Source organism: Gopherus evgoodei, chromosome 1, assembly GCF_007399415.2.
Source record: "Gopherus evgoodei ecotype Sinaloan lineage chromosome 1, rGopEvg1_v1.p, whole genome shotgun sequence".
Lineage (NCBI taxonomy): Eukaryota > Metazoa > Chordata > Testudines > Testudinidae > Gopherus > Gopherus evgoodei.
In genome coordinates, this window is record NC_044322.1 from 158069703 (window position 1) to 158093872 (window position 24170).

The window sequence follows — 24170 nt, forward strand, 5'->3', positions numbered from 1 at the left end:
TCGCCTAGGGTTACTATATTTCAATAATCAAAAAGAGAGGAGAGCCCTGCCCTGCCCTAAGCCCTGCTCCCATCCACTCCCTCCCATTTCCCACCCCGACTGCCCCTGTCAGAGCCCCCAACACCGCCTGCTCCTTGTTCCCTGACTACCCCTTCCTGGGACTCCTACACCTAATTTCCACCAGAACACCACCCCCTACCTATGCTTCCCTGCTCCTTGTCCCGACTGCCCCAAACCTTATCCACATCCTTGCCCCCAGACCAACCCCTGGGACTTCCACACCCCATCCAACCACTCCCCGCCCCCTTACAGAAACCCCAGAACTCCCGACCCCTCCAATCCTCCCTCTGCTCCCTGACTGCCTCCCGGGGCTCCCCTTACCATGCCCATGCCGGTCAGATGCTGACTCCACATGGAGTGCTGAGGCAGTGGGGCGGAGGCAGCGGCAGCTCACACATCTGGGAGCCGCAGAACCAAGTGCAGTGAGTGGGCGCGCCTGCCCGGGCTGCGGCCCGGTGACCGCCCACCCTGCAGCGGATTCATAGACTCTAGGACTGGAAGGGACCTCGAGAGGTCATCGAGTCCAGTCCCCTGCCCTCATGGCAGGACCAAATACTGTCTAGACCATCCCTGATAGACATTTATCTAACCTACTCTTAAATATCTCCAGAGATGGAGATTCTACAACCTCCCTAGGCAATTTATTCCAGTGTTTAACTACCCTGACAGTTAGGAACTTTTTCCTAATGGCCAACCTAAATCTCCCTTGCTGCAGTTTAAGCCCATTGCTTCTTGTTCTATCATTAGAGGCTAAGGTGAACAAGTTTTCTCCCTCCTCCTAATGACACCCTTTTAGATACCTGAAAACTGCTATCATGTCCCCTCTCAGTCTTCTCTTTTCCAAACTAAACAAACCCAATTCCTTCAGCCTTCCTTCATAGGTCATGTTCTCAAGACCTTTAATCATTCTTGTTGCTCTTCTCTGGACCCTCTCCAATTTCTCCACATCTTTCTTGAAATGCGGTGCCCAGAACTGGACACAATACTCCAGTTGAGGCCTAATCAGCGCAGAGTAGAGCGGAAGAATGACTTCTCGTGTCTTGTTTCCAACACAGCTGTTCATGCAGCCCAGAATCACGTTTGCTTTTTTTGCAACAGTATCACACCGTTGACTCATATTTAGCTTGTGGTCCACTATGACCCCGAGATCTCTTTCTGCCATACTCCTTCCTAGACAGTCTCTTCCCATTCTGTATGTGTGAAACTGACTGTTCCTTCCTAAGTGGAGCACTTTGCATTTGTCTTTATTGAACTTCATCTGGTTTACTTCAGACCATTTCTCCAATTTGTCCAGACTTTTTTGAATTTTGACCCTGTCCTCCAGAGCAGTTGCAATCCCTCCCAGTTTAGTATCGTCTGCAAACTTAATAAGCGTACTTTCTATGCCAACATCTAAGTCGTTGATGAAGATATTGAACAGAGCCGGTACCAAAACAGACCCCTGCAGAATCCCACTTGTTATACCCTTCCAGCAGGATTGGGACCCATTAATAACTACTCTCTGAGTACGGTTATCCAGCCAGTTATGCACCAGTAGCCCCATCTAAATTGTATTTGCCTAGTTTATCGATAAGGATATCATGTGAGACCGTATCAAATGCCTTACTAAAGTCTAGGTATACCACATCCACCGCTTCTCTCTTATCCACAAGACTCGTTATCGTATCAAAGAAAGCTATCAGATTGGTTTGACACGATTTGTTCTTTACAAATCCATGCTGGCTATTCCCTATCACCTTACCACCTTCCAGGTGTTTGCAGATGATTTCTTTAATTACTTGCTCCATTATCTTTCCTGGCACAGAAGTTAAACTAACTGGTCTGTAGTTTCCTGGGTTGTTTTTATTTCCCTTTTTATAGATGGGCACTATATTTGCCCTTTTCCAGTCTTCTGGAATCTCTCCCGTCTCCCATGACTTTCCAAAGATAATAGCTAGAGGCTCAGATACCTCCTCTATTACCTCCTTGCGTATTCTAGGATGCATTTCATCAGGCCTTGATGACTTGCAGCACCTAACTTTTCTAAGTGATTTTTAACTTGCTCTTATTTTATCTTCTAAACCTACCCCCTTCCCATAAGCATTCACTATGTTAGACATTCCTTCAGACTTCTCAGTGAAGACAAACAAAGAAGTGATTAAACATCTCTGCCATTTCCAAGTTTCCTGTTACTGTTTCTCCCTCCTCACTGAGCAGTGGGCCTACCCTGTCCTTGGTCTTCCTCTTGCTTTTAATGTATTGACAAAAAGTCTTCTTGTTTCCCTTTATTCCCATAGCTAGTTTGAGCTCATTTTGTGCCTTTGCTTTTCTAATCTTGCTCCTGCTTTCCTGTGTTGTTTGCCTATATTCATCCTTTGTAATCTGACCTAGTTTCCATTTTTTATATGACTGCTTTTTATTTTGTAGGTCATGCAAGATCTCGTGGTTAAGCCAAGGTGGTCTTTGGCCACATTTTCTATCTTTCCTACCCATTGGAATAGCTTGCTTTCGGGCCCTTAATAGTGTCCCTTTGAAAAACTGCCAACTCTCCTCAGTTGTTTTTCCCGTCTTGATTCCCATGGGACCCTACCCATCAGCTCTCTGAGCTTACCAAAATCCGCCTTCCTGAAATCCATTGTCTCTATTTTGCTGTACAGCGATACCCGTGTGCTTCATGGCTTCCCCCTCACTGTGCTCAGGCTCTGCTGCTCCCGGGAGCGTGCGTCGCCGCCACCCCTCCTGCAGCTGGCTCAGGGCCCCGCACCCCGGCGGCTCACACTCCTGGGAGCTGCAGAACCCGAGCACAGTGAGGGGAGATCCAGGGGGGTGCACCTGCTGCTAGTCTGAGGTCCCGGCTGCCAGCCCCGCTCAGCCTCCTGCCGGCTGAGTGAACGGAACGCCAGGCCGGCAGGATTCTGAGCGGGGCCGGAATCCCAGCTGGCAGCTGTGTGCCAGGCAAAATCGGCTTGCATACCACCTTTGGCAAGCGTACCGTAGGTTGCCGACCCCTAGTCTATAACATATAACTGAACTATTGTTGTATGTAAAGTAAAAAAGGTTTTTAGAATGTTTTAAAAGAAGCTTCATTTAAAATTAAATTAAAATGCAGAGCTCCCCAGACCAGTGGCCAGGACCCCGGCAGCGAGAGTGCCACTGAAAATCAGCTCGCCCCATACGCGTGCCATAGGTTGCCTATCCCTGACTGAGTGACTTGCTCAAAGAAGGTCAGTGATTGAGGCAAGAATGGAACCTAGGTCCCCAAATCTTTGTACAGTACCCTACCCTGACCACTAGACTAGAACAGCTTTCCTACCATTTATCCCATAACCATCACTATAGTTGTATCCAAAGACTTTACTACCCAGCATCTCCAGCCCCAGTTAAGTGCCAGCCTTTCAGGAGCTAAAATGAAGATATGTAGTTTATACATAGCCCAAATGGACTATCGCACCAGCTGGCAGGAGAGGCACCATGCAAGCCCAGGTCACTTACTTTTTCAGATCAAAGACAGTGACTCTGTTCCCGATGGGGCTGATGACGGAGTTACCATCTGGGGTGAAATGCAGGTTCCCACGCCGATAAACTGTGCCCAACAAGTTAGAGAACTTGGGAAAGAAAGGAGAGGGTGCTCTTACTGGGGCCTTAACAGGAAGGAGCATCCCAGGAAAGGGATGCTGAAGGGTCAGGATGGGGTGGTGACAATCCCCAAGGGGGGAGCTCAATGTGCTGGAGCGGCAAGCAAGGATTCAGAGAGGTAAAGAGGGAACGGTTATTAAGTGCTCAGAGCAGGGAGTGTGAGGAGCCTTGGGGCAGTCCAGGGGACACAGGGTAGAATGTGTGTGTGGGGGGCGGCACAGTGTAGAGAGATCCATGCAAGAAGGGATGCGTTGTTTGCAGGAACTCCATGAGCATGATGTGGGGGGACTCTGTAGGGAACACAGGGTAGGTGGTGTATCGGGGGCAATATGGGGAGAATTCATGGATTCAGGGTGTCTGAGGGGGCAGTCTTATGGCTCTACAGGGAGCACAGGGTGGGATGTGTATGGGGGCCAGTGAATGGAGGATCCCAGGGACTCAGGATGTGTGTGTGGGGAGGGGGGTCCTTGGGTCTCTGCAGGGGGCACAGGCTGAGAGGGAAGTGAATGGGGGATCCCAGGGACTCAGGGTGTGTGTATGGGGGTCCTTGGGGCTCTGAAGGAGGCACAGAGTGAGATGCGGGGGGGGGGCGGACCACAGAGTGGGATGCGTGGAGGGGGGAGCAGGGCAGAGGATCCACAGGGAGTTCCCAGGGACTCAGGGCAGGATGTGAGGGGAGGACTCTAGGGCAGGGTGCCGGGAGGTGCTGCAGGGGGCACAGGGCGGGATGTGTAAGGGGGCAGTGAATGGGGGAATCACAGGGACTCAGGGTGTGTGTGTGTGTGGGGGGTGTCTTTGGGGCTCTGCAAGGGGCACAGGGCGGGATGTGTAGGGGGAAGCGAACGGGGGATCCCAGGGACTCAGGGTGTGTGTGGGGGGTCCTTGGGGCTCAGCGGGAGGCGGGTTCCCAGGGACTCAGGGCAGGGCCCGGGGGGCGCTGCAGGGGCGGCTCAGGGGCGGGGGGCGGGGCACAGAGCAGAACGCCCAGGGCGGCGGGGCTCGGGCTGTGCCGGTGGCACGCGCGCCACCCCCTTACCCTGTAAGCGAACTTCATCGCCGCGGCGGGGCTCGCACTGGCGCCTGCTGGGCCGCGTCTCCCTGCACATGGAAAGCGCGTGCGGCCCCCTCGTCTCCTCGCGCCGCGGGCTCCCTCACTTCCGGGTCACACAAGGAGGCGGCCGGCCGCACAAGCGCCCCCTGGCGTCCGGGAGGGAAAAGGCACCACAGCTCCGGGGAGCCGCCCTACGCATGCGCGTTGCTGGTCTCTGCTCCCCTCAGAATTCAGCCTCCTAGGGACGGGGAGGCGCCTGCGCGTTTCTTGTTAAGGCGCTAACCCGGGGGCGTGAGCTGAGTGTTGCTCCGCAGGGACGCGGCGCTGCTCTGCACCCTTAGCATTATCTAGGAGACCGCCGGGGGGGACAGGGGAGGTCTCGGGGCTGGGGAAGGGCACACAACCTGCTTTAAAAAAGGAAGAAAGAGGATCTGGGCAACTAATAGCTGGAAAAATACTGCAACAAATCGTCACTTTAACACCTAGAAGTTAACAGGGCTATGAGGAGTAGCCAACTCTGATAGATCAAGAACATTTTAAATCATGTCAACGTATCCTAACTTCTTTTAGCACCGTTACTGGGCTAGAAGATTTCTATGTGCAGTTATGCTCCATCAGTGGCACAGATTAGTCTTCGGTGGTGGACACATGTCAATTCCCCTCTCTGTTCCCATGAGAGGGGTTTGCTCAACATGCCGCAAGGCCAAATCTATACTAGGAGAATAGGTCAACTTTAAAAGTATGTTAACACATTTATCATATCTAGACTAGGAAATGACAAAACTAAGGCAGTGCTACCACCAGAGTTCAAACTATGCAACATAAAAGACAATGTATGTCAAATCACCAAGGAAAAGAGTAAAAATTTCTCTGACAATCTACTCACTATATTCATGCTAAGGAAACCCAGTGTGGGGATTATCCCTTGACATGAATGGCCTTGGCATGGAGATGATCTTGTTCTCCAAAGCCCATCTGCCCAAATCAATGACAGAACACCAGCACCTTAGTAGAAATGAAGTCCACCTCAGCCAACACACTGGCTCTCAGTACTCTCGCATCCCAGCTGAGCTTTTCAGAACCTTGTGGCACTAATGGCAAGAGACTGCATTCTCCTCCCCCACCCCCCGGTTTAAAGTGATTTGAAGTAAAAAAATTAGCACGTTCAAAATTATGGTAGAGACTTTCACCATACTAAAGGTGAGATCCCTTTCTGTTGACTGACCATAGTACCTCCAGGCAAAACAGAGATGGACCTATCTCACCATTTGAAAAAACTGCTGGCTCAGGAGATCTACAAGTATTCCTAACACAGGATTAAAGCAATATGGAGATTACCTGTTCCCTTCTACATCACTGTGCTCTCTCCTCTGAGTGTGTACCTTATCTGCCTCTCCCACAGAGGACAGGTTAGCTGGCCACTGGCCAGTTACGGAGTGAGGCTGCATCTTTTAGTCTTCTCCCTTTCTTTAGGTGATGATGAAGGTCCCATGGGGCAGATGGCATCAGACCTGTTCTGCAGTGACTATACATTGCAGTAAAAGGGGCTCTAACTGAGCACCAAAGACTAGCAATTCAGTACTAGCAGCGGAGTTACCTGCAACAGTGAGGAGCAGCAGCCCAAATTCCAGACTTGGGTTGCCTCCTTGCAAAAGCAGTAATTGACTGGAGTCTCATCGTGTATGGAGAAGCCTATTCTCCGGTGCTGTGTTTCTGTAACAGTTATGCTTCAAATACCTCCCATTTAAATTTAACTAAGACCTCCTTAAAGGAAAAATATTAATCTACTTCAACCCAATCAGAGGAAAGAAAGTATACATTTTGAATAGAAATAGTAATAAATTGATTTATATTTACTTTGTAATTTAAAGTGCAAAAAAAGTGTGAGAAATCACAATAGAGAATCTGGATTTCTTTTTAAAACATGTATATTTTTAGAATTATAATGCTTACATTTTCATTAAACAATCTTAATACAATTTGTGTTTAGTCTAACAATATATATATTACAGAACAATGTGAAAAATGATTTAATAGTAAACCAAGAAAATGGAATTAATCATAATGCCCGCAGTGTCAAAGTCACTAACTTGTCACCTTTTCCAGTCAAAGAATCCCAGCAGCCATCCATACTAAATGATGCTTTGGGTTTTATCTGGATTAAAATCATCTAAGTATAAATTCCACAAAGAAAGGGCATTCCTTCACAGAAAGAAGATAGAATAAAGATAAGGCTTTGTACTAGCACATCTAATTATATTTTGGTCTTGGTTTAAGTAAAATATTTAGATTAATACAAGATGTTTACTCATTCTCCAATTTCTTTTCCATTCCTTTTCAAAGAGGATGGTTTTATTTCTTTATTTACTTTCACATAACCTGAGTTTAAAAACAAAAGAAAAAATGAGGAATAGTTTATCAGGAGATCCTTTCCTCATAATTTCTCTTTTATATGTTTATTTTTATTGACAAAAATTCAGTATGGGATATTTTCCTGTGTACAGTGCCTTGACAATGGGACTTTATACAACTGCAGGTAGAAAGTCACAATCTCACGTTAAGTGCAACAATTTCCATATTAGCAGGAGAAAACAACAAGGAGAGTTATAATCTTTCCAGTCACACACAAAACTGTGACATTCACAAAAATTACACCTCTTTTTTTTTTTTTACATCTGACAGTATTTACAGTGTTTGACAGATAAGTATATATAGCTAAATTCTTTATCTTCAGTTACACACACTTTAACTTTGCTTCACAATTATTCTACATCTGCAAATTTTCCTAAATAGAAAACCAACCTACTTCATCCATCCTATATGCAGAAGTCTTGCCTCTAAGTGGTAATAATTAGACTAAGCCTTTGTGGTAGTTTTTGTGATGAAAGTTGATTGTTTAGATGTCACATTTATACTGAAACATTTTCCCGTTTTAAAACTAGGGCAGAGAAAATACAAACCACTTAAATGCAAATAAAGTTTTTTTTTATCTGGGAACTGAATTAGAAACCAAGTCGTTTACATTATCTGAATGCATTTTTTAACTCCAACAGTCACTCTTGCTTCAGTAAAGATCAGTGCAGGATGGCAACTCAGAACTTAGGTGATTTTGTAGTGTAGGGGAGATCCCGGTGTATACAGACTGTATAACTTATTGTCCCTCAGTGAGGAGCAAAAATTAGCACAGCTGACTGTTCACTCAGGTTGTTTTTGTCGGTCCCTCTTTCATGTGTTCTTGATTCTTAAATATGCACTAGACTGTAGCTACTCAGAAAACTATGAAAAGTTCATGATGCTAAAGAAAGGAAAAATCAGCAGAGCAACTACCACTTTAAGGTTATAGTTCAGGTAGCAAACTGAATGAGTTATTAATTTTAAATTCAGTACACTGTAGATCAAATTTTTGGCAGATTTATGGAAAACCTTTAGTTACTTACCTTTTCCTAGCTAAAAAACAAACAAAAAAATAAACTGATAATTGCATCATTTAAGTCTGAGTGAATTTCAAAGCATAAGAAAAGGAGTCATGAACAAGTAAAAACCCTGAATACTGCAAGATAAAAAAAATCAGACTGAAGATAGTTTAAATATTTGGATTTTTCTGTGTTCCTTGTTCCTCTATAGGTTCTTAATACTTCTAAGTACTGAAACAACTGTGGAGGATTCTTATTCCTTGAAGATTCACATTTTACAGGTTTTTCATTAAGAGGCCACATATCTGCTGGAATCATGTATCAGTTCACACTGATTTTTTTTCCCTCCCAAAGACTTTACCAGTGAATTTCAGTGAAATACATATATACAAAAATACAGAGCTTTTGAGAACTGGAAAAGGTTTAAAACACTACACTTATTTACAAGCTGTGACTTTCACACCAATAAAAACACACATTTATTTTTTCCTTGATTTTTGGTGCAACTTATACACAGACATATCAGTCAGTTTGGATTCTTTTTTTAAATAATCAACCATATATACAATAAAATTTACAACTGAAAAATAATCAGTTGGTATGGTATGACTGCAGTTTGCTGGACCAGAAGAGGTTCAATTATAGGACCTTAATCCTTCCCCTTAATGAGAATGGAAAGAGTAAAGTAATTTTTAAGTGACATTTACTTTCGGAAAACTAGGATTAAGGTGCAAAAATATATATATAGCTCCAGAGTCCATAACAGTAAACATTAATTAGGGCCAGGGAGTCAGAAGGAACAGACTTTGGTTTTTAAAAAATGAGCTAGTATTTAATAAAAAAGTTACCTATCTGATCTGATGCTACTTGCTTCTCGTTACTTAAATCTCTCTGGGGAAAAATGATCCCACGAACATTTATTCCTAACTTAACCACTTACATGCCATGCTATTGTTCATATCAAGGGCCATGCCTTTTAAAAGGTCTGACTTAAATGAATGTCTTGGTATGATTCAAAAGGGCTTATATGGGTAAATAATTCATATGTCCCAAGGCACAGAAGAGGTTAAGCAAGTCTTCAGGAAAAATATATATATATTTTTTAACCTCTTCTAGATGCTGTGGGATTCAGAATCACTCACCCTGTTCTTTAGAAATCTAGAAAGCTACCCTGGTCCAGGAAACCGGACAGTCGTGTGACTAGAAAGGCACACATTTGAGTCATTAACAGCCACATTGCAAGGCTTACTGTAGGTCAATCTGAAACATTTGTGTGAACAGAAATCTGACTATTTTAAAAGAAAACAGCAGATCTGGAGTGTGCTCCAGTAACACAAACAGACCAACTGCAGCAAGTATCTTGACTTTACCAGCAGGATGTGACTAAAGGGAAAAACAGAAAATCATTTTACACAAAACATACTAAAGTAGCAATATAAACTAGTTGACACAACCTTCACTGTACATTTAAATTGATAAAATTGACTGATGCTTCCATGGCCAGTCAGTGTTGAGTTGCCATAGGTCTGGTTTAAATCAGAATGTTACAATGGAGAATAATCAGGTTATGATCTATTAAAGTGCATTCATATCAAGTCTCTAATGGTTTTTGTTTTTCTTGTTTATTTATATTTAGTTATCATGTGATATTGACTTCCAGAACATGGTCATCCTTGCTGGGAATGACAAGGATTTGCATGCTCGTGCTCGAGTTGAAGACCTGACCAGGTGAAAAGGATTGTAGACGGGGCATTGGCAGACCTTTATGTTCCCCGCTGGCTGCCGAATGTAAACTGCCTCTACTCTTTATGCTACTGTTGTCAGCCTGATCATCCATATTCTTGTCCACAGATAGATTATCATTTTCAATCCAACTGTCTGTTAAAAAAACCACACACAATCATTCTATGAAATTAATTAATAAAATAGCTTTAAATTAAAATGTTGTAGTTTCACTGCACTACTCATTGGTGAGGACAAAATAAAGACTTCGCCATCCTAGCAACAATCATGACTATTTGTCACCCTCTCTGGCCATACAGGCTATATACATTTTATTTTAAGTTTTCCACTATTGCCATCATGGGTGCAGCTTCACTATTGTGAAAAAAATGGTGGAAGTGCTAGATTACAGAAGGCTCTAGTATTTTAACTAGAAAGTTCTACACCTGCTCAGAGCTGGTCTATGTGCCAGGGACTGCCAGTAACTTGTATACTCTAATACTTTGCCCACTGGGAGAATTTTTGTAAAAAGGCTATATTAGATAAGACAGTGTGAATGTGTTTTCCATGTGCCTGTAGCCTGCTTGCAAGCCAACACAAAGATTTCAACATTCAAGTACTATTATAGAATCATAGGACTAGAAGGGACCTTGATAAGTCATCTAGTCCAGTCCCCTGCACTCATGGCAGGACTAAGTATTATCTAGACAGATAATACCCTGACAGGTGTTGGTCTAACCTGCTCTTAAAAATCTCCAATGATTGAGATCAAGCAACCTTGCTGGGCAATTTACTCCAGTGCGCCCTGACAGTTCAGAAGTTTTCCCTCATGTCCAACCTAAACTGCCCTTGCTGCAATTTAAGCCCATTGCTTCTTGTCATATCCTCAGAGGTTAAGGGGAACAATTTTTCACCTTCCTCCTTGTAATAACCTTTTATGAATTTGAAAACTATCATCATGTCCCCTCTCAGTCTTCTCTTCTCCAGACTAAACAAACCTAATATTCTCAATCTTCCCTAATAGGTCATGTTTTCTAGACCTTCTATCATTTTTGTTGCTCTCCTTTGGACTTTCTCCAATCTGTCCACATTTTTCCTGAAATGTGGTTCCCAGAACTGGACACAATACTCCAGTTGAGACCTAATCAGCATGGAGTAGAGCAGAATTACTTCTCATGTTTTGCTTACAAACACTCCTGCTAATATATCCCAGAACGATGTTTGCTTGTTTTGCAATACACCTCTACCCCGATATAACGCGACCTGATATACAGCGTGTTCACATACAAGGCGGTACAGCTCTAACACGCTGCTCTGAGCAGCATGTTAAGGGTGCTGGGCCAGGCCGGGGTAAAGGGGTTTGATAAGGGGCAGAGGGTCTTGGGGCTGGTCAGGGGCTCCCCACCCCCCAGGGTCTGGGGGGCAGGAGCTGTGGGAGGGCACTTTTGGGAGCCCCGCAGTCCCAGGGTGGCCCAGCGGATTAGCAGGGGGCCTGGAGCAGCCTGCTCTGCTTCCCTTGCCCCGGCCCCAGCCATGTCGCTCGAGGAAGTGGGCTTGGGGAAGAAATCCCCCCCTGCACTCACCAGCAGCGGCGGAAGCAGAGCAGCCCAGCCCCAGCCTGCTCCACTCCACCAGCTCCCAGCCGTAGTGCTCCACTTCCCGCCGCAGGTGAGTACGGGGGGCATCTCTTCCCCAACCTCTCCGCACTTACCTGCATTGGGAAGCGGAGTGCTGCAGCTGGGAGGTGGCAGAGTGGAACGGGCTGGGGTCGCCTTGCTCCGCTTCCCATGCAGGGGAGTGCGGACAGTGGCCTTTCTCCAACCTCCTCACACTCACCAGCGGCGGGAAGCGAAGCAGCCCAGCCCCAGCCAGCACCACTCTGCCAGCTCCCAGCCATGGTGCTCCACTTCCTGCCGCAGGTGAGTGCAGGACCTTTCCCCAGCCACCCCCCAGCGACATGGCTGGGGCTGGGCCCAGGAAAGTGGAGTGGGCTGGGGCCATGTTGCTCCACTTCCCGTCGCAGGTGAGTGTGTGTGTGGGGGGGCATCCTTTCCCCAACCTCCCCGCACTCACCAGCAGCGGGAAGTGGAGCGGGCAGGTGCTGGGCTGTTCCACTTCCTGCCACTGCCGGTGAGTGCCTGTCAGGGGGCAGGGGGTGTGGATAGGGGACAGAGCAGTCAGGGAACAAGAAACGGGAGTGGGGGAGGCAAATCAAGTTTGATATAAACACGGTCTGACCTATAACGAGGTGAGATTTTTTGTCTCCTGAGGACCGCGTTATATCAGGGTAGAGGTGTAGTGTTACACTGTTGACTCATTTAGCCTGTGATCCACTATGACCCATATATCTCTTTCTGCAGTACTACATCCTAGGGAGTCATTTACCATTTTGTATGTGTGCAACTGATTGTTCCTTCCTAAGTGGAGTACTTTGCATTTGTCCTTAGTGAATTTCATCCTATTTACTTCAGACTAGGACTGTCGATTATTCACAGTTAACTCATGATTAACTAAAAAAATGAATCGTGATTTAAAAATTAATCACAGTTTTAATCACACTGTTAAACAGAATACCAATTGAAATGTATTAAATATCTTGGATGTTTTTCTATATTATCAATTATATTGATTTCAATTACAACAGAATACAAAGTGTACTGTGCTCACTTATTTGTATTACAAATATTTGCACTGTAAAAACAATAGTATTTTTCAGTTCACCTCATACAAGTACTGAAGTGCAACCTCTTTGTTGTGAAAGTGCGATTTACAAATGTAGATTTTTTTTGTTACATAACTGCACTCAAAAACAAAACAATGTAAAACTTTAGAGCCTATAATAACTTTTGAGACTACAAGTCCACTCAGTACTACTTGTTCAGCCAATCACTAAGACAAACAAGTTTGTTCACATTTACCGGAGATAATGCTGCCTGCTTCTTATTTACAATATCAACTGAAAGTAAACACAGGTATTTGCATGGCACTTTTGTAGCTGCCACTGCAAGATAGTTACATGCCAGATATGCTAAACATTTGTATGCCCCTTCGGCCACCATTTCAGGGGACATGCTTTCCTCCTGATGATGCTCATTAAAAAAAAAAAAAGTGTTAATTAAATTTGTGACTGAACTCCTGCTGTGTGGTTTTACCCGCATTCTGCCATATATTTCATGTTATAGCAGTGTCGGACAATGACCCGGCACATGTTGTTCATTTTAATAACACTTCCATTGAAGATCTGACAAAATGCAAAGAAGGTACCAATGTGAGATTTCTAAAGATAGCTACAGCACTCGACCCAAGGTTTAAAGATCGGAAGTGCCTTCCAAAATCTGAGATTGATGAGGTGTGGAGCATGCTTTCAGAAGTCTTAAAAGAGCAGCACTCCAATGCGGAAACTACAGAACCTGAACCACCAAAAAGGAAAATCAACATTCTGCTGGTGGCATCTGACTCAGATGATGAAAATGAAAATGCGTTGGTCCACACTGCTTTAGATTGTTATCAAGCATAACTTGTGATCAGCATGGATGCATGTCCTCTGGAATGGTGGCTGAAGTATGAAGGGACACATGAATCTTTAGCGCATCTAGAACGTAAATATCTTGCGAAACCAGCTAGAAATGTGCCATGAGAACACCTGTTCTCACTTTCAGGTGACGTAAACAACAAGCGGGCAGCATTCTCTCTGGTAAAATGTAAACAAACTTGTTTGTCTGAGTGATTGGCTGAACAAGAAATAGGACTGAGTGGACTTGCAGACTCTAAAATTTTATATTGTTTTATTTTTGAATGCAGGGTTTTTTGTACATAATTCTATATTTGACAGTTAATCTTTCATGACAAAGAGATAAGTACTTGTATTAGGTGAACTGAAAAATACTATTTCTTTTGTTTTTTACAGTGCAAATATTTGTAATAAAAAACAAAGTGAGCACTGTACACTTTGTATTCTGTGTTGTAATTGAAATCATGCTTGAAAAACCAGAAAACATCCAAAAATCTTTAAATGGTATTCTATTATTGTTTAAAAGCAGGATTAATTGTGATTATTTTCTTTCAATAGCTTGACAGCCCAACTTCTGGAGAAATGGTGTGATCATTTTGAATTTAATCCTATCCTGCAAAGCACTTGTAACCCCTCCTAGCTTGGTACTGTCCACAAACTTTATAAGCGTACACTCTATTCCATTATCTAAATCACTGATGAAGATATTGAACAGAATCGGACCCAGAACTGATCCTTACTAACACCTTAGTAAAGTCAAGATATACCATGTCTACTGCTTCCCCTCCTTTCCACAAGGCTTGTTACCCTGTCAAAAAAAGCTATTAGATTGGTTTGACACATTTTGTTCCTAACAAATCCATGCTGTTACTTATCACCTTATCTTCTAGGTATTTGCAAATTGATTGCTTAAAGTTCTTTGTTCCATTATTTTCCTGGGGATTGAAGTTAAGATGACTCGTCTGTAATTCCCAGGTTGTCGTTATTACCCCTTTTATAGATGGGCACTGTATTTGCCCTTTTCCAGTCCTCTGAAATCTCTCCGGTCTTCCATGACTTTTCAAAGATGATTGCTAATGGCTCAGATACCTCCTCAGTCAGCTCCTTGAGTATTCTAGAATGTATTTAATCAGGTCCTGGTGACCTGAAGACATTTAACTTATCTAAATAATTCTTAAACTTATTCTTTCCCTATTTTAGGCTCTGATCATTTCAGTGGCATTCACTATGTTAGACATAAGAACAGCCATACTGGGTCAGACCAAATGTCCATTTAGCCCTGTGTCCGAAAGCGGCCAATGTCAGGTGCTTCAGAGGGAATGAACAGAACAGGTAATCATCAAGAGATCCATCACATTGCCCATTCCCAGCTTCTGGGAAACAGAGGTTAGGGATGTCCAATCACTAACCAACCTTTTTGGTGAAAACCGAACAAAAAAAAAAAAAAAGTCATTCAGCACTTCTGCCATTTCCACATTTTCTGTTATTCCCCCACCCTGCATTGAATAACAGGCCTAGCCTGTCTTTGGTCTTCCTCTTGCTTCTAATGTTTTTGAGGAATGTTTTCTTGTTATCCTTTATGTCTCTAGCTGGTTTCATCTCATTTTGTGCATTTTGGCCTTTCTAATTTTTTCCATACATACTTGCGTTATTTGTTTATATTCATCCTTTGTAATTTGATCTAGTTTCCACTTTTTGTAGGACTCTTTTTTGAATTTCAGATTAAAGATCTCCTGGTTAAGCCAGTGATTTCTACCCATCTTTCCTACACAGTGGGATAGTTTGTTCTTGTGCCCTTAATAATGTGTCTGAGAAACTGCCAACTTTCTTGAACTGTTTTTCTCCTTAGACTTGCTTTCCATGGGATCTTACCTACTAACTCTGAGTTTGTTAATTTTTAACTCCATGATAGTTAACGCCTAAAATGTTGAACAATCTTAATAAATATTTTAATTTTATGCAACCTTATTATTATTAATAATTAAAAAAGTGGTCTTTTCTGGTTAGTGTTCCTGTTACAGACTAAAGCTAGACTCAGAATTTCAAATTTAAAATTAAGAGATTTCATTCTCATGAAAGCAGTGCCCTGTTTTGAAAATTACAAACAGCTGTCAATGAAAAGTAACAAAAACAAACAATGAATCTGGAACAGAATTACAACAACAAGAATGGATTTAATTACTCTGAGCTTTGTTTTTCTTTAAAAACAGGAAAGCCAAAGACAGAGTACCATTTCTATAAACCAGGTTTTCTGTGTGGTCACATATTTAAGACAACCTTACCAGCATCAAGTTGCATGGAGTGAGCAGAATGATGAGGGAGGTATTTAAATAGTTTGACATCAGGAAAGGGGAGATATCCAGCAAAAAGTGGCATCACTTCCATGTGCACTTTGTGAGTTGCTTGAGCTGCTACAGGCATAGATATTACCCCTGAGCTTTTTCCACAGACTGCCCAGTTACTACTGTTGTCAACAACTGAAAAAGAGTAGAGAAAATGCAATGAAATGAAAACATTTCTGAAAATAAAACAGCTATGCTTTTTCATACATTTAAAGTACACTTCTACCTTGATATAATGCTGTCCTTGGGAGTCAAAAAAATCTTACCATGTTATAGGTGAAACCATGTTATATTGAATTTGCTTTGAGCCACTGGAGTGTGCAGTCCCACCCCACTGGAGCACTGTTTTACTGCATTATATTGGGTGGCGTTATATTGAGGTAGCGGTGTATTTTTTGTTTTGCAGCAGTGCCAAGAGATCCCATGGCCGTATTGTGCCAGTGACCAAACTGAGTAAGATGGTCCTGTCCAAACAGCTTGCAATTTAAATAGACCAGACAGACACAAGGTAGGGGAAAGGGATATCTTATAAAAGCAGAGTGATTATTCACCAGAGTCATATTAGTTCTATGATTTTTGCTTTTGTTTCAGGTTCCTTTCCCCCACCAAATTCCTCCCTAAACAGGGAGGAGATTTTGCTTGGTTTACTTAATTTTTATTTACATTAAATGTATTATAGGTATGGATAAGATTTTGTCATGGTGAAATCAGGCAAAATTCATGAAACAGTCATGGCAATTCTGTCATGGCAAAAATGAACAGAACCATGGTATGGTCATAACAAAAATGTGTAATATTTAATAATAAAGTATTACAGTGTAACATTTACATGAGACAAGCAACACTGATGCAATAGCTTTCACTTGCTTGACAAAATTAAACTATTTTAAGATTATATATGCATATTGTGAAATCATTTTTCAAACAAAAACAACAAAAAACTATACAACAAAAATAACTGATTCTTTTTGAAGACCCTACTTCACACTGTTGCAATGTGAATATAAAAAATAACCATGTCTATGTATAACTTGTTATGCAGCGTCTATTGTCCCCAAGCACATTTTTACAAGATGAGACGGCATCTTGGGGATCTATGCTGTTGACTGGTATTGCTAAGCATCGCAGGAAATCTGGCCATCGTGCTTCTCCTGGACTGGAAAACATCCTCATTCCTCAATTCTTGAACTGCTCCACAGTAAACCCAGTATTCTATCTGTGCTGGAATGCTCTCATCAAACAATGGTATATTTTCAAATATTGTGGGCTCACAAATTTCAACATGTTTTGTTTGATTTGGCTCAGATACATGGCATGTACTGAAGAAAGTGGCAGCAGACTGTCAAAAGTTGGAGGTTGAGTCAGTGTCCAGTTATGACCTTTTGAGCCTTCCAAGAGTGCTGATTTTGCTGTCGGTTGTTAGCAAGTTTCAGAACAGCTCTCTGCCCACATCACAAGATCCCAAGTCATTTGTGACTTGATGAGCATGAACTGTGGGCTCTTCACAGCTGTAAGCGTGTTCATGATTTGGGGTGCAAACTCTTTTACAGCCTGGAGTTCTTCAATAAGTGCTGTGGATAGGCAAAGATCCACAATCTCTAACACTTCAACTACTGCTACAACCATTCTCCTCAGTAAAAAATGAAACTTAATCCTCAGTGTGTTCCATGTGATAAACAGCTGCATTGAACCAGCTGTTCCATCTGTTTATTACCGAGGTTGGTGGGATGGAAAGACTTTTCCCCATTTCCATTAGACATATGGAACCAGGCTTTTCTGGCAGGGCAAGCAGAGAAACCATATTTTATAGCCACAACTAAATAATTTACTTTCAAAAATACCTTCCTCCATAGATCACCCACAAAGTCAAGCAAACGTGCCATACACACAAGGTGTATAGCATTTAAAAACAAAGGCTTCAAACCTCAAACCCAAGCTTTCCCCATATATGTGGCATTATCAGTTACAAACACAGTGATGCGATCAAATGGTATTGCAAAATTTTCAGTTTCCCATATTGCACTGCTGACTTTTAAAACTGACTGCTTCCAAAACTTCACACCAAGAAAAATATATCCTGCATCTGAAGTGCCTGCATTTTCACTGCTTGTTGGGATGGGGACAGCAAGAATGTTAAATACATACCTGTCTTTAGCATCAGTAGTTTTATCTGCTCAATGACAATTCTTTTACAGGTGTGCAACTTTTCCTTTAATTTTTCAATGTGACAAACATTTTGGGTAGGTAAAACTTTCTAAGTTAATCTGCACTTGGCATAACACCTACTTTGCTCTCTAAAAACTATCAGTTTTTGATTGTCAAGTGCATGCAGAGAGATATTTGCAGCAGATAAGTCTTCTGTTAATCTGAACATTTAATTTCTCCCATAAAGACACTTCTCACTCTTAGTATTCAAGAGTAGTGTAACAGTTTTCTGCTTTTTAAAAATTTCTATCTTCATCCATTTTTAGTGCCTTATTTGTGCTGACAAGTTGTACTTTCACAATGCTTATCACAGCTACTCTCTCAAAATCAACAGGTACATCACATGATGTACAAAACATCTTTCCTCCATTTTCATGGAAGGCTTTAGGGTTCTGCTTTGCTCAGCACTTACTATTACTTCAAATAAAGTGGCAAAATTAAGAGAACAGCAGCAAACAAAAAAAATGAACAAAGTGCTGTAACCCCTTTCTTTAGGAGGTGAGAGGCTTTTGTGTCAAATTCAATGTTACTCAGAGCCCTGGTTAGACTCCCTGGGCCAAGCAGAAACTAAGGAGTGGCCCTGCAGAGAAGGCAGATGTGGCAGAGCCATCTCTACGCTGGAAGGCCTCGAGACTCATTGACCTACATGCTGGATAGAGAGCTGCAGGCCCCCCTGTGGTGGCTGAGAGCTGTGCCCAGCCCCCCTCAGCAGCTGAGAGCTGCAGGTCCCACTCCCAGCAGTGCCTGAGAACTGTGGGGAAGAGAGGGCTGCACTACCCCAGGGCTGAAGCTGAAAAGGATAATGTCCCAGAAGTCTCTAAAAGTCACAGAATCTGTGATCTCAGTGACAAAAATCTTCACTGCAGGTCAGGGACGGAAGGAAAAGCAGAAGTGCATGGAGACAGATGGAGTGAGACTGAAGTGAGGAGACTGCACTAGGGAGCTTTAAATATCTATCTGTTCCCTAGGTTGTTGCCTACTGAAGGCTCAAGCAAATATCTGCCCATACTGAAACAATTTTTGAAAAAAATTCTAACCTTTTGAAAAATTATGTTCTAACCTGTTTTTATGTTAGTCTTTATTTTAGGATAGACAAATGACAATTTTTTAATATCCAACCTTGTCTACAAGACTGCATTATGATCATTAGAAAGTTTGGCAGATATTAGTATCAAGACAGAAGCAAAACCAATAATGAGAATTACATTAATTTCTCAAAAATTACAGGAGAAAAAAGTCATTATCCCTACCTTCATACATAAGTTTTGTTGTGCAGTACCCATCTGATTCTGTTAATGCTTCATCTTTATCCACATCTAAGAGGTCAGAGAGTCGGGTGATTGACACCTCCAAAGAGCAGAGTGACCCTGTTTTACAATACTCGGTCCCCAGTGGTGGAAAAATCTGAGCTTTCACATTATACAATGTCTGGCAAGAGGAAAAAACAATGATCTGTAAGTACTGAATCAATTATACAACTTTTATTTTATATATAATTTTTTTTTCAAACTGACCATATACTATATAAGTTACAAGCTCATATTTAACTTCCATGCCATATTACAACCCATATTACAAGACTGAGGGGTTGTCTTCACATATAACCCTACAGCAGCTGCTGTAGTGCTTTCATGAATACATTACTACGGGAACAGGAGAGCTTCTGTTGTTGATGTAGTTAATCCACCTCCCCAGGAGGCGGTAGTTATGTCTGTATGAGAAGCTCTCCTGTTGACATAGCACTGTCTACCTGGGAATGGGAGGGTCTGGGGGAAGGAGGGGTTGATTGGTATAAACTGGTCACTCAGGGGTGTTCAGCTTCAGGATTTTTCACACCTCTGAGCAACGTAGTTATACCGATATGGGCCCGTACTGTAAACCTGGCCTCAATTACAAGTAGTGATCATTTGTTATGCTACTAATTTTAGACACAATCTATGAAGAAAAAAGGAATTTCACCATTCTTGCTGTTAAGATCTTCTAATAGTCTAAACATATTCAAAGAGGCAAATAAATTAACTACTACAAAACTAATTGTGCCAAAAAGTTTAATGGAAATATACTGTTATGGTCACTACTAATTTTTAGGGAACAAAAGGTAACAGAAGAGGGTTGGCCTGATCCAAGAGACCAGTCAAGCAGAGTTACATCTGAAAGTGGGTAGGCAACACACACTCCCCTAAAGTTTTGCTTAAAGCCAGTTTACAGAAGCAGATAAAGATCTAACGTAACGTTCAGACACAGTCAGCAATGCCTACTTCACTGGTTAAAACCCAAGAAAGGTTCAAATGGAGGACTTTGTGTCAACTTTGCTCACTGGGCAAGGAGAGGCCAACACATAGACTGCTGCCAATACTATTTAATTTTGAGTTACAGCCAGTCAAGCTTTCTAATTGATGAAGAAGGCAATGAATTTGTACTGTGAAGAGAAAGCCGAAGCATTTAAGATAAAGGCCAACAGAAACCCAAACAATTCCCTCAGAAGAGCTCACAAACTAAGTCACAAGAACAGGGTGAGATTTTTCCAACATCTTCCTTTAAACAGCAAGCCAAAAATAATTTTTAACAGTGGCATTTTGATTGATGAAGGCCTCATCAAGCTAGCAGGAAGAAAGCAGCTCAGTACAGTCTTCTCAGTCTAATACCCTTGGTGACATGAAGCCACTGCGCAGGGCAGGAGGGAAGGAGAAACAAAAAAGTCAAATTCTTCAGAAAGGATGTTACTGATAGCTAAATGATCTCATTTTTCATCTTTGTGGCTCATCATCTCTAGTCTTCTTGAGCTGTGAAATGGATGCTGACATCATTTGTGTGTCTTTTAAAAAGAAGTTAACAGGAAAAAAAATGGTTCCTTACCTGTTCTGTAACTGTTGTCCTTTGAGATATGTTGCAGACATCCTTCCATTTCAGGTGTGTGCACAACCAGTGCATTAAAGCCAGAAATTCTTTCCCCCACAGTGCTACCCATTGGGGCAGCACACAACCCACTGCATGCCTGTGCTGACAGCCAATGGTATAAAGGGCAGAGCCACTCTGACCATCCCTCAAGTTCCTTCACACCAGAATCCAGAATGTTTAGACTCCAGTGTAGAGGGGAAGAAGGGTGAGTCGTGGAATGGAAATATGCAACACATCTCAAACAGTTACAGAACAAGTTAGTAATAGTTTTTTCTTCAAGTGATTGCATGTGTCCATTCCTTTTCAGGAGACAGAAGCAGTTCAGAATGGAGAAGGGTTTCGGAGTCTAACTGAACAAGGATTGCAGCATAAAACTTTCCCAACTCTATCATGATCTCTTGAGGCTTGGGAGACAGCCTAAAGCTCAGTTAAAGTATGTACCAATGACCAGGTTGAATCCCTGCAAGTGTCACTGATGGGCATCTGACAAAGGAATGCAGCTAAGCTAATGCTGCTTGTGCTCTTGGAGCTGAAACTCTCCCAGGTGGAGAAACCTTGGTAATGTTATAGCAGGATGCAAGATGAGATCCAGAAAATATTCTCTTCATAGAGAAAGGCTGCCCCTTCATTGTATCAGCAAAGGAAATGAACAGCTGAGGGGACATTACTGCTTTAGTCCTATCCAGGTAACAGGCGAACACGCTGTGGCAGTCCAAAGCATGGAGCTTTTTCTTCATCCTTATGAGACTAAGGCTTCAGAAAAAAAGCGGATAGGAGATGTAAAAAAAATGAACGAGCAGCCCTAGGTTCAAAAGGTGGACCCATTAATGCTGACTAAACTACATTTAGATCTTATGGGGGCATGGGGTCTCATGTCTGTCCAAATTTTTTTTCTTTTAAAAAATTAAAGTTATTGAGTTAAAAAACACAGATTTAATCCTCTATAGGAGGATGGAATGCCACCAAGAGAACTCTCAGGGAGCTGATGGAAGAGCCATTTTTCCTTTAGGTAAAGTAAGTAAGTATTTCAGAATAAGCTGAGGAGAGGACTTCGTAGGAGGACCACCCTGCTGCTGGGACCACAGAGAGAAAAATCTCCGTTTCATCATGTAAGTGTATCTGGAAGATGGCTTTCTGCTGTTTAAAAAAAAAAAAAAAATTGGAGATATACCAATCTCCTAAAACTGGAAGGGACCTTGAAAGGTTGAGTCCAGCCCCCTGCCTTCACTAGCAGGACCAAGTACTGATTTTTGCCCCAGATCCCTAAGTGGCCCCCTCAAGGATTGAACTCACAACCCTGAGTTTAGCAGGCCAATGCTCAAACCACTGAGCTATCCCTCCCCCTCTCTCTGTTTAGAGAGAACCTCTAGGGAACATGCAGTTTCCTCAAGTGTTAGCTACTGAGCATTCAACCGGTCATATGAAGACTGAAGATTGGGAAGCAGCATCCGGCTGTGGTCCTGTAAAATGTTCATGTCTTGAGGGAGAGTAATGGGATCCCAGCTGTAAAGACTCAGTAGGTTGAGAAACAATGCTGTCAAGGCCAGGCTGAAGCTATCAGGAATTGAGTAGTCTGATCTTGTCTGAGCTTGAATACCGCCTTTGGAATCAGAGGAATAGGGAAGACGTAAACAGCAGCATGTCCTTCCACAACAAAAAGAAAGCAGAGGGCTTCATCTACACAACAAGCTAGAGGTGAGAGTCCCCTGCTCAGGTACACATAGCTTGATGACAGCTAGCATTGCTATCAGTTAAACAGCGATGTAGCCATGGTAGCAAAGATAGTGGCAGTCGAGACAAGATTTAGCTGCATTTTCACTGCTATTTATAGTCAAACTAGTTCAATGAGTGCTAGCATGACTGTGTACACAAGCAGGGGAATCACACCCCTACTTTGTACTGTAGACATAGCTTGAGATAGAGCCTGGGCTGTGACGTGCTCTAGAACGTAACAGGTAAACCTTCCTCTTCAGTTACATAGTGAACAAATCTTTCTGACTTTTCCCCAAGCTTGAAAAATGGATTTTGCAACGCGTGTTCTGAGATATCATTTGTAATTCCTGGTTCTGAACACCTTGGAAGTGTGAGGCATTGAGTATGCTAACATTTTTGATGCAAAGATCCCAGATATCTACAGCTCTTGGCAAAGGCAATCTGACTTGGCACCTGTTGCCTAGTCAAGTAGAACATAGCAGCAGCATTTTCCATGAGCTTGCACAGTGCATCCTTTGATTTGTAGAAGGAAAAACACACCAGGTGAATTGCCTGCATTTCTCACACGTTTATGTGTTGAGAGAATTCCTGATCTGACCAAATCCCCTGAGTCTGAAAGTTCCCCAAAGGAGGGATAAGGCATCCATGACCATAGCCCTGGAGAGTGGAGTCAGGGGAAAAGAGATACCTTTGCATACATTGGCAGGGTCCATCCATTTGTATCCGAGTCAATATATCCAGCAAGGGATGAGACTGATGGTATACAGACTTCAAACACCCCAACATGTTTCTGAGCTAAGTATGGCATGCTGAGTCACGTACCTGCCTGCTGCCACATGCCCTACAAGTCCCATCAATTCTTTACTGTTGTACAAGGATGGATCTTGAGGTCCTTGCACAGGTCCAGTATTGCCTGAACTCTGGCTTGGTGACTTGAAGTCAAGACTTGCTCCTATAAACTTGATCCTCTACACTAGGGGACTACGGCCCACAGGCCTGATCTGGCCCCTCAGGGCTTTGGATCTGGTACGCAGGATTGCCATCCCTGTGGCACCGTGGGCCCCACTCCGCTCCAGGAAGTGGCTGGTACCACGTCCCTGCAGCGACTGGTGGAGGGAAGGCAGAGGGCTCCATGCACTGTTCTTGCCTGTGGGAACCTCTCCTGAAGCTCCTATTGGCCAGGAACAGGGAACCGCAGCCAATGGGAGCTTTGGGGGAGGTACCCACAGCCAAGGGCAGCGCACTCAGCCCTCTCACTCCCTTCTCCCAGGGGCCACAGGAACACGGTGCTGGCCGCTTCGTGGAGCGGCACAGGGCCGGGGACAGGGCAGGCAGGCAGGCAGCCTGCCCTGGCATGCACCACTGCCATCCCAGAGCTGCTCCAGGTAAGCAGCACTGAGCCGGAGCTCTCTCCCTCACTCTGCACCCCTCCCACACCGTGCACCCCCTTCTGCACCCCAATCCCCCTTCCCTGAGCCCCCTCGTGCACCCTGCACCCCCTCTGCCCCAACCCCTTGCCCTGAGCCCCTTTCTGCACACCGCACCCCCTCCCACACCCCACACTCCTTCTCACAATCCAACGCCTGCCCCAGCCCTACATTCATGGCCCTGCATGCAATTTCCCCACTCAGATGTGGCCC

The 24170-nt window shown here is 43.4% G+C and overlaps 2 protein-coding genes across 2 annotated transcripts in view; both read right to left on the reverse strand.

The window, feature by feature from the left end:
- PWP2 (PWP2 small subunit processome component) overlaps nucleotides 1–4835 on the reverse strand; it is a 38155-nt gene extending 33320 nt beyond the window's left edge. Inside the window, exons 1-2 of the mRNA XM_030576633.1 lie at nucleotides 4712–4835; nucleotides 3532–3644 (exon numbers count right to left, since the gene is read on the reverse strand). Coding sequence (XP_030432493.1) covers nucleotides 3532–3644; nucleotides 4712–4729 — 131 coding nt within the window. The 5' untranslated portion in view covers nucleotides 4730–4835. The remainder of the gene's footprint in view (nucleotides 1–3531; nucleotides 3645–4711) is intronic.
- Nucleotides 4836–7384: 2549 nt separating this feature from the next.
- TRAPPC10 (trafficking protein particle complex 10) overlaps nucleotides 7385–24170 on the reverse strand; it is a 94514-nt gene continuing 77728 nt past the window's right edge. Inside the window, exons 21-23 of the mRNA XM_030576679.1 lie at nucleotides 19170–19347; nucleotides 15655–15849; nucleotides 7385–10017 (exon numbers count right to left, since the gene is read on the reverse strand). Coding sequence (XP_030432539.1) covers nucleotides 9779–10017; nucleotides 15655–15849; nucleotides 19170–19347 — 612 coding nt within the window. The 3' untranslated portion in view covers nucleotides 7385–9778. The remainder of the gene's footprint in view (nucleotides 10018–15654; nucleotides 15850–19169; nucleotides 19348–24170) is intronic.